This window comes from Neomonachus schauinslandi, chromosome 16 (assembly GCF_002201575.2).
Source record: "Neomonachus schauinslandi chromosome 16, ASM220157v2, whole genome shotgun sequence".
Lineage (NCBI taxonomy): Eukaryota > Metazoa > Chordata > Mammalia > Carnivora > Phocidae > Neomonachus > Neomonachus schauinslandi.
The window spans coordinates 1750962-1767936 of record NC_058418.1 but is presented as its reverse complement, the minus strand read 5'-3'; the positions used below and the strand labels follow the sequence as shown (position 1 = coordinate 1767936).

Sequence of the window (16975 nt, the reverse complement as noted above, 5' to 3'; positions counted from 1 at the left end):
CCCTGCTTGTGCGCTCTCTGTCAGATAAAATCTTAAAAAATAATAATAATAAAGAGATTCTAAACCATAGTACTAACATTTTTATGTTAAGGGATCACTCTTGTTTGTAGTTTTTTTGCTTGAGAGAATCTCATATTTGAGATTAAAAATTAAAATGCTGACTCAAGTAACTGAAATATACTTCTGTTTATTATCAAGTTTAAAAACACTATTGGAATATATAGCAGTGCAGTTAAAAATGTGGAATCCTATAGTATTAAGATATCTCTTAGAAGGAATTGTTGAAATAAATACTTAAAAATGTACTAAGACTCATAAGCCAAACTTAAAGGCCTAAGGAGGCACTAAGCTTTTGGCTTTCTAGTTGTAACAAAAAACTGCATTTACCAACCCCAAACACTTAAAATGGACAAAAGAAGAGACTGACAAATATCTTATTTTTAACTTTATTTTTATTGTTGACACTATTACAGATAGATAGAACAACCACAACCATATTATCAAACCAAAAACCTGTGCACAGAAACAAGATGAAGAAAATATATCAAGATGTTAACCACAGTCTTTGGATGGTGAAAATATGGGCGAGTTTCTCTTCTACATTTCTGCAACTTCAAAGTTTCTATAAAGAACACATACAGTGTTTATAATGGAAATATATGCGATAAAGGTGGATTACCAAACACTATGATAAAGACCATTCGAGGAAACCAAAATATTTAACCATAATCCCACAACAACCACACAACTATTTAACTGTCTTCCATATTTCTTCCCATCTTTGACTCTATATATACTTAATCATTAACACCCTAATTATCATAGACTGGTGCACAGATCAAGATGTTAACAGCAATTGTTGCTGGGTGTTGGGAGTATGGGTGAATTTCTTTTCTTCTAGTTTACTGAATTTTCCAAAGTTTGCTATGAGTATGTATTATATTTGTAATGGAGAAATACATACATAATATTTAATACCAAAACACCAAAGGTCATTCAAGGAATTTGAGACAATATATTTAACCATAATCCCACAATGACAACACTATTTTAATTATTTTCCATATTTTTTTTCATTTTAGACTTTATGCATACATATTTAACACCATTATAATCACAGGCTTGTGCACTAAAACAAGATGGAGGAAACAGATCAAGATGTTAACAGTAGTTGTTGTGTGTTGGGAATATGGGTGACTTTCTTCTCTTTTCTAATTTAGTGTATTTTCCAATTTTTCCTCTGGGTATGTATTATGCTTGTAATGTAAAAAAACATAATAAACTTTGTTAGCAGAACACTATTATAAGGAACATTTGAAGACATTAAGATGAAAGTATTTAACCATTATTCCACAAAGATAACATAACAGCTATTTTGAATACACATTTTGACACAGTTATAATCATAAACCTGTGCACAGAAACAATAAACAAGATGTTGAAGAGTATATCTGTCTTTGGATGGTTGGAATATGGATTTTTTTCCTCCACTTTTCTGTATTTTCCAAGTGTCTGATAATGAGTTCAAATTATGTTCACAATGGAAATGTGATTATAAACTTTTTAGTAACACTACCATAAAGAACATTCAAAGAATTTAAGAAAATAATGCTCAACTATAAGCCTACAACAACAACAACACAACAGCTTTTGACTATAAGCATACATTTTTAATCAGTTATAACTGTAATATAAATATAATTCTGTGTCCTGCTTTTTCCACTCAATATTCCGTAAATATATTTCCATGTTGCTACATAACTCTTCATGATTATCATTTTTAAACAGCTGCATGACAGTCCATGGATACCTTCATGTAATCATTCTCGTACTGTTTGGCATTTACGTTGTTCCTAATTTTTCACTAACATAAGGTTGGAATGGGCACCTTGGCAATGGGTTTGGCAAGTTGTTTAATACTGCCAACAGTGATAAACCCAAATTCACCCCAATAACATCAATGCTGGTTCCCATCTAAAAGGTCCTCCTGTGATGTGGGGCCTCAATGCTCCTTGAATGTTCATTCCAACCTCAGGTCTTTCTATGCAGCTGGCCCTCACCTACACCGAAAAGGCCCCTTCTTAACTGCCCAGGACTTCCTGCTCAATTCATTCCTACCAACCTGGTCTTCTAAGCCTTGCTTCCCATATTTCCTTCTGTCTGCTTCCTAGCCTCCTAGATCTGGTGATATATTAGGACTCCCTTCTTTGGCTTCCTCATTTCTGCTTCATGCTTTCAACAGTACAACCTCCCTCGACTTTGGCATTCCCTGCAGCTCTGACATACACTCTCCAAGCCCCAACCATGCGGATCTAGGAGAGTGAGATTTAGACACATTCCCCCAGCAGGTATATTAATTTTGCTTGCTCAAATTATCTGCTGTTATCTTTTGCTCACTTAATCTACAGATCCACTTTAAATTTTTTTTTTAATTTTTTTTTTCCAGCCAACTCAAAGCCAAAAAATTTAATAGTCGTTATGCAAGAGGAGGGGAAGCAAAAGGAACACAGGTGGTCCACAGAACAGGACACAGGAAACCTCAAGCTATGAGGTCAATTTGTGATTAAGTGGAAAACTGAGGTGATCGGACAAACGTGACACTAATGGATAGCTCGGAAATACTTAGAAGGGCTGAAAGAGGGAGGAACAGATGGTAAGGAAACAAATTAAGGCTGCTGGGGAACCTGAGTCCATGTTAAGCTTAAGTTGACTGTAAAGAAAGCTTTTTTAAAATTTTTAAAATGCAAGTTAGACATGGGGTGGAGGGTCAGACAGGTGAAGACGAGAATTAAGTGATAGAAAGCTCTAAGGATACTAGCTCCTGGGCACCCAGGGTGCAAACTGATTTGTGGCCGTTTAATACTAATGAAGCCACGCTGCTACTTGTCACTTAAGGCAGGAAGCGCACAAAGGAAGTGATGGAAATTGTAAGCCTGCATCCTTATTTACAACATGAAAGCCTCTCCCTCTGGTTCTCAATCATCAGTAGGCACTACTGTGATCTAGTGATGGTTACAACCCACTCTTTAAAGGCAAAAGCATAAGATTTATAGGGAAAAGCTTCAGCTTTTATAAATTCACTATCAAACACACATCAAGTTGGTTAAAAAAAAAAAAAACTTGTAATATTTTTGCATGAGAATCACTGCAAGGTACAATGTGGCAACCGACCACTTTGGGTCACAAAAGGCCAATCCACATATTGTAAAGGCTTACACAGCATTAGGTTCCAAAGTGTTGGTGTAGACAAAAAGGCTGAAAAGGAAGTTCCAAGTACTTCTCTTTTCAAACAGCAAAGAATAAAAGACATTTTACCTTTCATGCTTACACTTTTACAGGAATACTTAAGGGTAAGGAACAATACACAATTACTCAAAACGATACTGATGGGGTTCAAATAATGCACAATAAGTCTTTCTCAGAATCTAAGATACTTAGAAATATATTCTAATTTGTTGCTCTCTTCCTCCTCCAAAAAAGAAAAAAAAAAAAAAATCAGAGTACCAGGTAAGGTACTTCTGCACAGTAAACTGTAACTGTATATCATATCAAATCCAAATATATGTGATTACTGTTTTGCTATGATATGCTATTTTATATACATTGCAGGGAACATTATATATAGGTTATAGAAGTGTCATTTACATTTGACTGGGCAATTTCTGCAATCTCAAAAACTTCTGGGATTTTCCCTCAATAGATTACTCAGATGAAAGGTATGTGCTATAGCTTTCCCACATGCATACACTGATGTGTGATGGAGGAGAGCTAAAACCAAAGGAGTTTCCACCTTCGGTCTCCTTTTAGTCTGAGTTGTCTGATATTAAAAGTCAGGTGCGTACATGCCAAGTTAAGTTTTCTTCTGACATTATTATGGGTTGAAGTCTCTGGTTTAGTAGGGGTCAAGTTCTAAATGAAGGTTTTCTAAACTTTATACTCGTGTTCTCAGCCGGTATGAGTATTCTGGTGTCTAGCAAGGGAAAGGCGATCACTGAAAAGCTGCCCACAGACATCACATTTGAAGTACTTGTCATCAGCCCTATCATTGCCACTAGTGCTGGTGCTGGCATGTTCAGTGTAGCGTGAGCTTTCCCCATAGACATTTCCAGGCTCAAATATTATCACCCTGGCATGGGTTTTCAGGTGCTCACCATAAGCTGAGTTGGAAGTGAAGGTTTCTCCACATTCCCTACAGTCATAGTATGGTTCTTCAACCTGAATCTCTTGATCTTCACCTTCTTCTTCTGGGTCTTCGATCCCTGCCCCATCTGGCTCATCAGCATCTCCCTCTGGCTCTTCAGCCTTTCCCTCTGGCTCTTCAACTCTTTCTTCTGGGTCTTCTATCCCTGCACCATCTGGTTCATCAGCATCTCCATTGGGCTGTTCAGCCTCGCCGTTGGGCTGTTCAGCCTCCCCATTTGGCTCCGCAGCCTCCCCATCTGGCCCTTCGGCCTCTCCATTGGGCTCAGCAGCCTCCACATTAGGCTCAGCAGCCTCCACCTCTGGCTCAGCAGCCTCCACCTCTGGCTCAGCAGCTTCTACGTTTGATCCCTGGATCCGAAGAACTTCTCGTGGAACAAGCACATTGGCTTCAACCTCCTGGGCTCCTTCTTCTTCTTCCTCTTCAAGATGAAGCTTCTGATGTTTAGTGAGAACTGTGTTATGAATGAAGGACTTCCCACAGTCCTTGCATTCATAGAATGGTGAATCTCTTTTAGGGGGCTCAGTAAGAAATGAGGTGTGAACGAAGGAGGCCCCATAATCATAGGGCTCATCTTTCTCATGAATTCTCATGTGCTCCCTAAGGTCTGACTGATTGAGGAAGGATTCTCCACATGTTTTACATTCATAGTGTTTCTCTTCGGTTTGACTTCTCTGAAACTCAGTAAGGGCTAAGCCTGGACTGACTGCATCTTCACTTCCCTGGCCCTGCTCCGGTAAATCCTCTCCAGTATGAATTCTCATATGTTCACTAAGGACAGAGCCATGAATGAAGTCTTGTCCACACACGTGGCATTGAAGGGATGTTCCTGCAGGAGGATTCTTCTGTGGGGCACGAGGCCTCCGTGGGTTAATGACCAAGGGTTGCATAAAAGGCTCCTCATACCTTCTATGGCCAAAGAATTGATCTTGCTCATGGATTTTCTGATGCTCAAAAAGGAATGAGCTATGAACAAAAGATTCCCCACATGCAGGGCATTCATAGAGCTGCTCTCCAATATAATCTTTCTGATATTCACTGACAGAATGGGTATGGATTACAGAATGTGTGTACTCACGACTGTCGATGAGATACTCTCTGCCATGAACCTTCTGATGATCCTTAAGGTCTGCACGATCTGCAAAGCCCAGCCCACAATCCTTACATCCATAGATTGTGTCTTCAGGCTCATCCTGCTCATCCTGCTCGTCCTGTTCATCTGGCTCATCCTGCCGAGGCTCTTCCTGCCGAGGCTCTACCTGCCGAGGCCCATTAAGGCCTGTGCCCTGAATAACAGAGTTTCCAAAGAGCTTCCGACCATGGAATTCTTCTCGGGCATAGATTTTCTGATGTGCACCAAGCTCTTCAATGGTGGCAAAGCATTCCCCACACTCTTTACATTTATTGCGCACTTGCTGTTGAGCATAACTCGTCTGTGCTTGCTCTTCGGCGTAACTCATCAGTGATGGTTGTTTAGCGTAACTCATCTGTACTGGTTGTTTAGTGTAACTCATCTGTGGTGGTTGTTTAGTATAACTCATCTGCATTGGGTGTTCAGAGTAACTTATCTGCACTGGGTGTGCAATGTAATTTGTCTGCGCTGGTTGTTTAGCATAACTCGCCTGCACTGCTTGTTTAGTATAACTCGCCTGTGCTGGTTGTTTAGCGTAACTTGTCTGTGCTGGCTGTTCAGAGTATCTCATCTGCCCTGGGTGTTCAGCATAACTTGTCTGTGCTTGTTCAGCGTAACTTGTCTGAGGGTCAGTAGAGGCTAAGCTGCGAATTACAGATCTTTCATAGTTTTTACTTCCAGAGGGCTTCTTTCTATCGTGAATCTTCTGATGCTCAGTGAGGTCGGAGCTACGAACAAAGGATTCTCCACACTCTGGACATTCATAGAATTTCTCTCTAGGGCGAAATGTATGAGGTTCGCCAAAACGTAGGGAGTGAATTACAGAGGTCTCATAGTTCCTACGCTCAATGTTTTTTTTCTTAGCACGAGCCTTCTGATGTTCGCGGACATTTGAGCTGGGAACAGACGATTCACTGGACCCGGCACTAGTAAGACTTTTCTGAGGTTCGATACGGGATACACTTTGTATAACGGAGTCCTTGTAGTTGTTACTCTTGGCCCCTTCATAAGGGTTCTCTCTGGCAGGAGTTTTCTGTTGCTTATCACGAAGGTCTGAGATGTAAGTAGAGGATTCTCCCTTTTCATCACATGCAACGACTTCATTTCCATTGTAATTTTTGGGAGGTTTGAAAGCAGCTAAGCTATGGATAACAGACCTCTCATATTTCTTTCCTTCGGAATTCTCTCCGGCATGGACTTTCTGATGTTCGATAACACTTGAGGTCTGGGTAGACTCTGCAATCACTTGTGATTTACTGGGCCCCACTGCACTGTGACTTTTCTGAGCTTTAGCAAAGGCTAAGCTATGAATAACAGACCTCTCATATGGTTTCCTCTCACACACATTTTCTTTAGTAGGAATCTTCTGGTTGTCATCAGGGTTAGAGCTGATGGTGAACGCCTTCTCGTCCTCGTTTTCAGGTGGTCTTGTTATAGTATGACTCTTCTGAGATTCAGTGAAGGGCACGCTATGAATGACAGACTTCTCGTACGTACCTCTGCCTTCATAGTGGTTCTTTCGAGAATGAATTTTCTGATGCTCACTGAGGTCTGAGCTTTGCCTAAAGGCATCCCCACCATCTTTAAAGTCATAGAGCTTCTCTTTTGAGTAAGATTTCTGACGCCTTTTAAGGGACTGACCAGGAATAAAGGTTTCCTCACACATTTTACCCTTATTTTCAAATAGGTTTCCTCTAGTATGGATCTTCTGATGTTCTTTCAGGGATGAGCTATGATGGAAGGTCTCCCCGCACACCTTACATTCATACATTTTCTCTTTACCATACATTTTCTGAACCTCATTAAGGGGTGGGCTGGGTTTAAAGGCTTCCCCACGCTCATTATCTTTGTCATCTCTACCATGGGTTTTCTGGTGGTCAATCAGGGCAGAACTATGAAGGAAGGTTTCCTTACACACCTTACATTCATAGAATTTATCCTTTCCATATATTTTCTGAAGCTCACTGAAGGTTGGGCTAGGCATGAAGGGCTCCTCATACTCCTCATCATTACATTCTGCAAGATGCTCTCTAGAATGAATTTTCCGATGTTCGGCAAGAGCGGCACTCTTATTGAAGGTTTCCCCACACTCTTTACATTCAAAGCGTTTCCCCCCAGCCTGACTTTTCTGAACCTCACTGACAGCCACACTATGAATAAACGATTCACCATACTCATAGAGATTCTCTCTAGTATGCATGATCTGATGTTCGACAAATTCTGAAATCACACTGAAAGACCTCCCACACTCATCACACACATAAGGCATTGCCCCAAAATCAAGTGGGTGTGACTCAGTGAAGGAGGGGGCGCTAAGGCTGCTCATGCTCATGGCTTTTCTCATTTCACTACATTCAAAAGGTCTCTTCCTTGCATAGCCTTTCTGCTCATGAACGGAGCCCTTCCCATCTGTGTCAAACTGATAGCGCCTTTTTCTTTCAAGAACTCTCTTTTTGGAAACAAGACTCGAGTTAAAATTATAGCTTCCCGCAAAGGCATTCCCTTCATAGCCCCTCTCCTGAATCACCGACTCCCTCTTGTTGAATGAAACTTCTTTCCAATCATTGTCTGGTCTTCTGGGGAACCTCTGTGACCGATCATTAGATTCCCTGGCCCGTCCCGATTTGGAGTTGCGTGAAACATCCTTGATGAATTTTTCCATTATCACCCCGTGGGAAGATTCATCTTCACAAATTCCCCGCCGATGGGTTGACTTTTTGGTTTCAGGCATGGTTTTCAGACCTTAAAAGAAACCCCAAATGTAAATACTCCCTAGTCCCTGTGCGAAGTAAGAGTGGGACTTCTGAGATGATGGTGTGAATATAAAATGTAAGAGATTTACCAATATGTACGTATGGCTCCCATCTCACTACCTAGTATAGCTCCCATCTCACTACCTAAAGTGGCCACTAGCTGTGATCTGCCTAGTGCTTACCTCGACTGGTGCTCGGGTAGGCACTACTTCTCTTTGACCTCGATGAATGGCCTTGTGTCATGTGGGAGTGGCCATCGTCTTCGGCAAGCTGAACCCCTGTTCACAAGAATATGATTTATCACTTATATAGCTACAGTCAAGTTAGGTACAAGACTCATCACCATAAGATGGTGCCTACCTTCCTACAATCCACTAAGCAGGAGGTAGCCCATACCCAACTCCTTGAACGTCTTCTATGTGCAGTCCCACATCCTTACTGTCCACTTCTCAGCCCATTCTAGCCTGAATTTTAATTAATTCTCCTGACTCCACCTAGAAGTCTGTACAGAAACCACCTGTGTCCTTAAATCCAATGCATCCTTTTTAGTCTTCAGCCTTCTGTAACCACCTTTTAAATCCTGACACCCTCTTTTTCACTGGCTTCCATGGTTCTCTTCTTCCTTGACTCTTTTCTCCAGCTGTTCTCTGAACTCCACTGCCTTGCACAGTCTCTCTCCTCAGCATCAGACCTGCATAGCCAACTGCCTGCTATGAATGGAGCTAGATGACTTCGAGGACAGTCCAAATGGGAACTCAGGATCCCATTCTACATGTGTATTTGAAAATCTTCACTGCCACCTCTCTAGAAAAAAGTACCAACTCTTGTGGCAAGACACATCTCCCCATTCTTTTCCACCTTGTACAATACATTCTTCACCCAAAGCCAGAATGATTTCTCAATAATAGAAATCTCATCATTTACTTCTCTCCTTGAAATATTTCAAAGGCTTCTTATTACCCTTAAAGCCCAAACATATTAACATCAACTCTAATATCCCACACAGCTTTAAAAATAAGGTGACAAAAAGCTTCAATGACTAGGTTTGGAGTAACTGACAGAAGCAGCTGCTTACCCAGAGAGAGCAGCTTCCTATAGTTCTCCATGTTGTCCTGAATCGGGTTCTGAGGTTTCCTGTCCTCAGTCAGGTTCACAACGTCCTGGTATGACACTGCATCCTAAAATACCAAACACAGACCTCTCAATAGAGTCTTTCCGCGGGCATCCAAGAAAGAAGAATTCTGGCAACATGGGCGCTACACACACAAAAATACGTAGAAAGTGCTCACAGTGTTTGGGGTTCTGAGTGATCCAAGGCAAGTTTTACTACGGACCTACTTTGTACCTACCTTGGCGCTATACTCTGAGGAAGATCCAAAAGACGTATGACACATATTCCTTGCCCTCATGCAGCTTATAATTTGGTTGGAGAGAAAAGACTCATGAAACAATTAGAGAACAATAAACAATAAAGTGGGGTACAGATAATCAGTGCTAAATAGGTTTGGTAGAGGGACAGCTCAGGGTTTTGTAGAAGGACTTGGGTGGGACCTTAAGTGGTAAGACTCTGACACAGAGAAAAGGGATTGGTGGGAGAGCTTCAACAGGCCAAACACCAATTATGCGTGGCATATGCAAGGACAGAAGGAAAATGTGTTTCAGCAGACATCTGGTCAGGAACTGTGACTTAAACCTCCCTCCACAGTCCCACTGTGTCCTGTGCTCACCTTCACTGTACAACATGGATACATGGTGGGCTCTTCTAGGTGTGGACAAGTTCCAAATAACCCAGATGTAACTTTAAGTACCGAATGCCTCCATTTTTTAAGCCTCTTCCACTTTAATGGCTATGTCTCTAAAAATAATTTTAAAATTCCCTGAATTACTCAGAAGAGTCTTTTATGCAGGATCTTACAGGACCTTTTCTTACTGTGCACTAGAATGTCACTGGTTTCAGGGAAGTGTGGTCCCAGGGAGTACCACACCAAGGCCTGGAGACAGACTTAAGGATGGACACAGCACCATGGGAAGCCCGCAGGTTTTGGAGCCAGAGAAAACTCAAGGGTCAAAGGAAAACTGTACCATTTATGAGCCATGCAACCTTGGGAACAGAAATCTTTCTGAGCCTCAAGTTCTTCATCTGTAAAATGGAGAGTTAGGCATCAACCTGCCTTGCAATATTGTGGGTGAGGATTTTCTGCAAAGTGATGTGTTGTTTAAACATCAAGAAAAACTACATAAAGAAAGTGTAAATCACTAAATTACTATGTAAAGATATTTTGATATTAAATTTATTACACTTCCTTTCTGGGAAGTGGCATTATAGCCATATGAAATGTAGCAAAAAAAAAAGTGAATTAGATGTATCTCCTATGGAGAAAGATAAATAGGCAAATACACTGGGAATTAAGAGGGACGCTCATTTATGCAACTGCCAACATCCAGTGATAAAAAGCAAAAACCACAACCAAAACTAAGCAGAGTTTCAAAAATGAAACTCTTTCTAGGTCCAGGCTGAGAATTCCTAGAACAACGAACTAGCACTGCAAACTCGGTACAACTGCCACCCCATAAAGCTAACTTGCATTGTTTTTGCTGGGTGCCAATCTCCTGTCCGACAGCAAGTTCAAGAGCAAAAGCCGTGCTATGCTCAGCTTTGTGACAGTGCTTCCTAAGTCCCAGCACCGGTTTATTATACTACGAAGGAAAGTATGGGTGGGAACAAAGATGCATTTCTGGTAAGAGGAAGGAAACCAGGGCTCCTAACTTGGGGGATTAGGAGAGAAACAGATGCAGTTAAGAACTTGGGGGGCACAGGGAGTCAGAAGGGTCACCACCCCTGGTGTTGACAGACCCCCAAGGACAATGGCAAAAAGGAATGACTGTTTTTCATATTCTTCTCTCCATTTGCCTGAGTAAAATAAATGCATGTTAAATTTTGAACTACATTGTTCCTATGAAAGAAAAATGATGCTGTGATTTCAAATGAAGTTAATCTATGTAAGTGGGCTTCTCTAAAGCAGTTGGTCACTTTGTATCTGTAACCAAAATGGCATCTAAATTTGCACAAGCTGCAATCAAGTTCCACTCGAATGGGTGCCACCCAGAGAGCATCGTGGCACCACTTCACTTTCACGGCAGGACCCACACGCGTAAGTGATTCAGAGATTTACACACAATGCTAAAAGATGATGAGGATTTTCTGTTGTGTATACCCTCAAGATACAATTTACATCTGCTGCAGCTGCTATTCCTACCACACTGAGTTATAGCAATCAGTGGCTTCTAAACTTTTAGACGTCACAGACATGGAGCCAACTCTTCTCAGTGTCAAGGAAGGGCATTTTTTTTTAAAGGAGGCTCCACACCCAGCATGGAGCCCAACTCGGGGACTGAACTTAAGACCCTGAGATCAAGCCCTGAGCTGATATCAAGAGTGGGGCTCTTCGGGGCGCCTGGGTGGCTCAGTTGGTTGAGTGACTGCCTTCGGCTCAGGTCATGATCCTGGAGTCCCGGGATCGAGTCCCACGTCGGGCTCCCTGCTCAGCAGGGAGTCTGCTTCTCCCTCTGACCCTCCCCCTTCTCATGCTCTCTCTCTCTTAAATAAATAAAATCATGGGGCACCTGGGTGGCTCAGTTGGTTGAGCGACTGCCTTCGGCTCAGGTCATGATCCTGGAGTCCCGGGATCGAGTCCCGCATCGGGCTCCCTGCTCGGCAGGGAGTCTGCTTCTCCCTCTGACCCTCCCCCCTCTCATGCTCTCTATCTCATTCTCTCTCTTAAATAAATAAATAAAAAATCTTTAAAAAAAAAAAAAAAGAGTGGGGCTCTTCACCAACTGTGCCATCCAGGCGCCCCTCAAGGAAGGGCATTTAAAAAGCAAAATAAGGCAAAAGCCAATTACAAATCTCCTATCATCTTCATTTCATAAGAGTATCCTAACACCCCCAAAATAAGGACACTGAAATTTTTCATTTCCCCACATATCAGTGAAAACTTAGTTACCGTCTGGCACAGCAGTGCTTGGGAGCCACTGATATCCATCGCAGACCACCTTCGTGGGTGGCAAATGCAGATCAGTGAGACTTTTCTTTTTTTCCAAAATCAAGCTTAAGAAAGAGTCTATGATTTAGTATTTTGCCTAGATCCCTACAATTTTGGTCACTTTGGTTTCTTCAACTAAGGCATCAAAATTAGTGACAAACTAAATGTGTCACAAACTTAGATTGTTTCCCTGGCACAAGGACATTTGGGCTGGAGGAAATGAGTCGCTTCTGACCCCACCCACCTTCTTCCACATCCCTTCAGCTGCTGCAGGAGCTCTGCTTTCAAGATCTGGACACTACCCATCCTTCCTTCTCATACATACTTGTGGATCCTTGCTTGCCTTCAGGACAGAGGACAAATGACAGACCTCTCAGGGTAGGATACAAAGCCCTCCGTCAGCAGATCCCAACTCATAAATCTCACTGCAGGCACCATTACTAATATATCTCAGTGCACTGGGGTAGACCTGAGCTCTCTGCTTGGCTACAGGACACCGGTGACCAGGCCTACCCACGCCTCAGGCTGTCTTGCGTCTCTTGCCCTCTGTGTTCTGGCCAACCTGGCCTTTGTTCGGTTCCTGCCTTGGGGCCTTCACCTGGGATCTCCTGACCCTGACACTTCACTTAACCAACTGTTCCTGCCCTTCAGCTGTCAAATGTTACTGCCTTCAAGGTATCTCCTATCCAAACCAAGACCCCCATGACAATTTCTTGTTATAACTCCCAATTTTTCCTTAACGGCACTCTGTATAAGAAGCAGTTACATATGGTATTTATATGGAATTTTATTTGTGGGATTGTTGAATGCCCTTCTCTGTTGTAAGGCTCAAAGTTTCCAGGGCATCCAGGGGCCTTAATTATCTCAGTCACTACTGTACTCCCTGACCTGGGGGGAACGTCCTTAATAGTAAAAGGAGATGCAGGCTCCATGCACTCAGCTACCCCCCTTCCTCTCAAGCCTTTTCCATGCTGTGGCCCCCCTTCACAATGCCATGTTTTAAGTGACCCTTCTCCTTAAAGGTCAGCTCAAATGCCAAGTCTCTCTCCTGTCACCAATTTCCCCAGCACACTGCCTCTTAAAATGACTGCCATTAACAGCTGAAAGGTCGGCTGTGCCTACCACATGCCCGGCGTCACGTTAAGCACTTCACATATGCATATCGCACTCACTCCTCCCAGCAGCCCTGCTGAGCCAATCGCCACATCCATCCTGCAGATGAGGAAACTGAGGTTCAGCTTGCTTAAGTAAACGGTCCAAGGCTGCACACCCAACAGGTGGCAGAGCTGGGCTTCAAACCCAGCTCTCGTTGGCTCCAGAGCTTCTGCTCTCACTTGCCAGTCTACTGTATGGCTTTGCCACTTCCCTGGCTCCCCACAGTGGGTCGGCCAGAAAGATCTCCAGAATAGTTCTGTTTCCCTGGCCCAATAAGGAACAACCGACGTGACCAAAGCACGACCCAGATGCTGAGTGGAAAACCCTCCACGTGGATAAATGAGAAAATAGGCAGGAGTCACCCCAGCCACTTGCCACCTCTGGGGACAGGCCTGGGCTCCTTGCAGAGAGTAACTGCCCCCTCCCTACACCCAGCTGGGATTCTAGGGAGATGAACACACCCTCTTGGGAAAGAAAGGCATCTCTGCCATGAAAAGAAGATGGCCTTCCCAGAAAGAGAGGAGACCTAAGCATACCTGGGATCTTGACTCATAATCCATCACGGAGTCCCTACGCTTGCGCTCTCTTTCCATCGCAAAAGTTGTTTTCTCCATCAGAGGAAGGGAAAGATCCCGTTGAGGAAGTCCTGGGAAGAGAAAAGGCATCTTGAAGGAACGAGGCCCATCTAACCCTGCACGCTCATCAGGGACGTCAGAGCTTGTGACTTACTGTTTCTGGGATTCCTGGTGTATGGCCAGCGGTCTCGAGACTCCAGGTCTCTGCTTCTGCCTCTCCGCTCCCGCTCCCGGTCCCAATCTAGCTCCCAATCCCGATTCCGGTCCCGGTCCCAGTCCTGGTCCCATTCCCGGTCCCGGTCACCTGAGAAAGCCAGACATTCAAGGAGTTAACAAAATGCTCTGACACATGTGTTCTCCCTTCATGTGTACACATACCACTTGGGAAAGGAACACTAGTCTTGCTCCTCCCTTGAGGAAATGGATCCCACACTGAGGTCCCCAGACTCCTAAGCATGATCTGGGCTCTTCCTATTACCCTAGACCTGGAACACCATTTCTGAAGGCTTTGCTTAAGTGGGGCATACTGCAAAGCAAGTTCCAAAGGTTGGTTTAGAGGTTAGAGGTTGGCTTCCCTTCTAACACTTCTGTTGGTTCTCCAGTTCCTACATAGTCAAGCCCACATTCAGGACAATGACTTCAGACCCTCTACCATTGGGCTTACGCCTGACAATCTTAATGGATACATGATGCTACTCCCAAGAAACAAAACACATGCCCTCCCCCAAAGCAAACCTTTTAAAAAGTTCACTGAAGAACCTTAACAAATAAAATAACTTTTAGAGACAAAGTAGTAATGAACTTTGCCCCTCTTGGGGAGGCTGTGGGCATATCTTCAAACAGCCTGCTGCAAATTTCCAACAGCTTTAAATACTACCTCATTATTTAAAAAGAAAATTGTAGGGGCGCCTGGGTGGCTCAGTCGGTTGAGCGACTGCTTTTGGCTCAGGTCGTGATCCCAGGATCCTGGGATCGAGTCCCGCATTGGGCTCCCTGCTCAGCAGGTAAGTGTTTCTCCCTCTCTCTCCTCTCACTCACTCTCTCAGATAAATGAATAAAATCTTAAAAAAAAAAAAAAAGAAAGAAAATTGTATTTCATGCCATATACTGGTATCTTTTTTGATACTAAAAATGTCTCATTATATCAATTAATTTACTTTCCCTCAGATCTGTGAGTAGCAGCAGTTGCCCTGGGGAAGGTGCTGCTGTCTTCACTGAAGGCTTCATGCCCACCGTGCACGTTTATGCCATGTGGCAGGCTTGGTGAGAGGGGAAGCCAGGCTGAAGTCTGGAAGCATGCCCCGACGGGGGGGCATAACCGGACAGGGTTACTACTCACTGCAGAAAGAAGAGGCGGAGCGTGGTGGCGGGGACTCTGCTCCCTTCCGGCTCATGCTGTCTTCGCTGCGGAGGTCACTGTTGTCGTCTGAGAGGACACCAGACACTGACTTAATGCTTTATCACGTCTTGCCTGTGTTCTCGAAACAGCTCCCCCAGTGGAGTCTGCCCTTGCCCCTACTGCACTACCTGCACCTCAACAGGAAGCTGGAGTGACCAGATCCTCTCATTCCTCAGCCTCCTCCTGCTCCTGGGCCAGCAAGCGGCTGCGACTGCTGCCCCACCTCACCCCTAAACAGCGGCCACCGACAGCTTCCTGGGGTAATACACCCTGTTTCACAAAAGGGAGCCTGGACCAGGGTTGTGAGGCCCACAGAGGCTCACCAGTTCCTCACGGAGGCCCTCAATGAAGTGTTGCTTTTCCTTCCCCCACCACCCTAGGGTGGTGGTCCTTAACCAGGGCATTCTACTCCCCAGGCGACATTTGTCAACATCATGTTGTGGCTGTCACAGCTGGGGAGGGAGTGCAACTGGTATCCTGTGGTAGAGAGGGACCAGAAGTGTCACTGAATGTCCCACAACAAGACAGCCGCCCCCCACGAAAGAACGATCCAGCCTCGAACACCAACAATGCTGAGGCCATGAACCCCAGGGAGCTCACAGCTCCCCGACGGCCTTCACCATGCTTCTACAAAGTCTCACCTCCTGGCTCATACATCCCCTTGTAATTTTCCAGCAGAGTAACTAGCTTCTCACAGTTCTCTGGCTTTTTTGCCCGCACCCAAGGCTTTATCTTTTCTGGAAGGATGGTCAGGTACTGCTCAAGGACCAAGAGCTCGATAATCTCCTCCTTGGTGCGAGTCTCCGGCTGCAACCAATCGAGGCAGAGGTTTCGGAGTTTGAACAGCGTCTTCCGAGGCCCAACAAATTCCACGTAGAGGAAATTCCGAAACCTCTGATGAAAGAATTCAGGGTCAGTTGCACCTTCTCTTATGGTGGCATCCGGCTCCTTATTCAAGTCACTGTCTAGCTCATACAGATCTGGGGCCCAAGACTTCTTGGGTTTGGTGGCAGACAAGTACTTTGGAGGCAGCATTTTTCTAAGTAAAATTTTCACTGGAGGAACCAAACATGAGTCAACAGGAAAGACGCAGCAGCCTGTGACAGTCAGTACTCAGGGACCTGTAGATCGTAAGGAGATATACACATGTCCCAGAAGTTGAGGATCAGGCAGCAGTGTGGGGCTGCCCTACATGGGGCATCAACAATGCTTTATGAATAGGCCAAGGAGGCAGAGATGCATAAACCCACAATACACACACATACACATAGCACACAAAGTTGGCCTCACACGGGAGCTACAAGCATGACCTCTGGGCACCACTAAGACCTGTTTGAGAGTTAGCTCTGCTACTAACTGGTTTTGTGACCGTGGGCAACTATTCAATGTCCTGGAGTGGAGTCTGTCCCCTTATCTACACAAGGGGAACAAAAGCCCTCAGCCCTTTTAAAACTGTGAGATTAAATAAGTTAATATTCCTAAAGGCCTAACCATCCAATGTCCACACGTGGGAAATGCTCAAGGTGCTAGCCATTACTGTCACTGGAGGTCAATTTTTTTCTCAGCAAAAATGGAAAAGGGGGCACAAGGGAATGAGGACCAAACCTGCCATTTCTGATTATTTCTGAACATCTCCACATCATTGCCGAAGGTTCTCCTGGCCAGAGTGGCAGAGTTTGCAGGTATGCTCAGGACCCCTTCCCTCCGCACTGCACAT

General features: G+C 44.2%; 1 protein-coding gene across 1 annotated transcript; it reads right to left on the bottom strand.

The window, feature by feature from the left end:
* Window positions 1-342: 342 nt before the first annotated feature.
* Window positions 343-16208, bottom strand: PEG3 (paternally expressed 3). The gene is made up of 8 exons (XM_021682335.1): window positions 15900-16208; window positions 15199-15285; window positions 14014-14163; window positions 13821-13930; window positions 9162-9264; window positions 8269-8364; window positions 5952-8075; window positions 343-5645 (listed from the first exon to the last, which is right to left on the bottom strand). Exons 1-8 carry the CDS (start codon window positions 15913-15915, stop codon window positions 3946-3948), a joined length of 4386 nt encoding a protein of 1461 aa, XP_021538010.1. The 5' UTR covers window positions 15916-16208; the 3' UTR covers window positions 343-3945.
* Window positions 16209-16975: the final 767 nt, after the last annotated feature.

Coding starts and splice junctions, on each gene's coding strand:
- PEG3 (XM_021682335.1), bottom strand. Junction 8,365..9,161: donor TAGGAAGCTGCTCTCTCTGG/GTAAGCAGCTGC, acceptor TCTTGTGAACAG/GGGTTCAGCTTGCCGAAGAC. Junction 8,076..8,268: donor CTACCCGAGCACCAGTCGAG/GTAAGCACTAGG, acceptor GTTTCTTTTAAG/GTCTGAAAACCATGCCTGAA.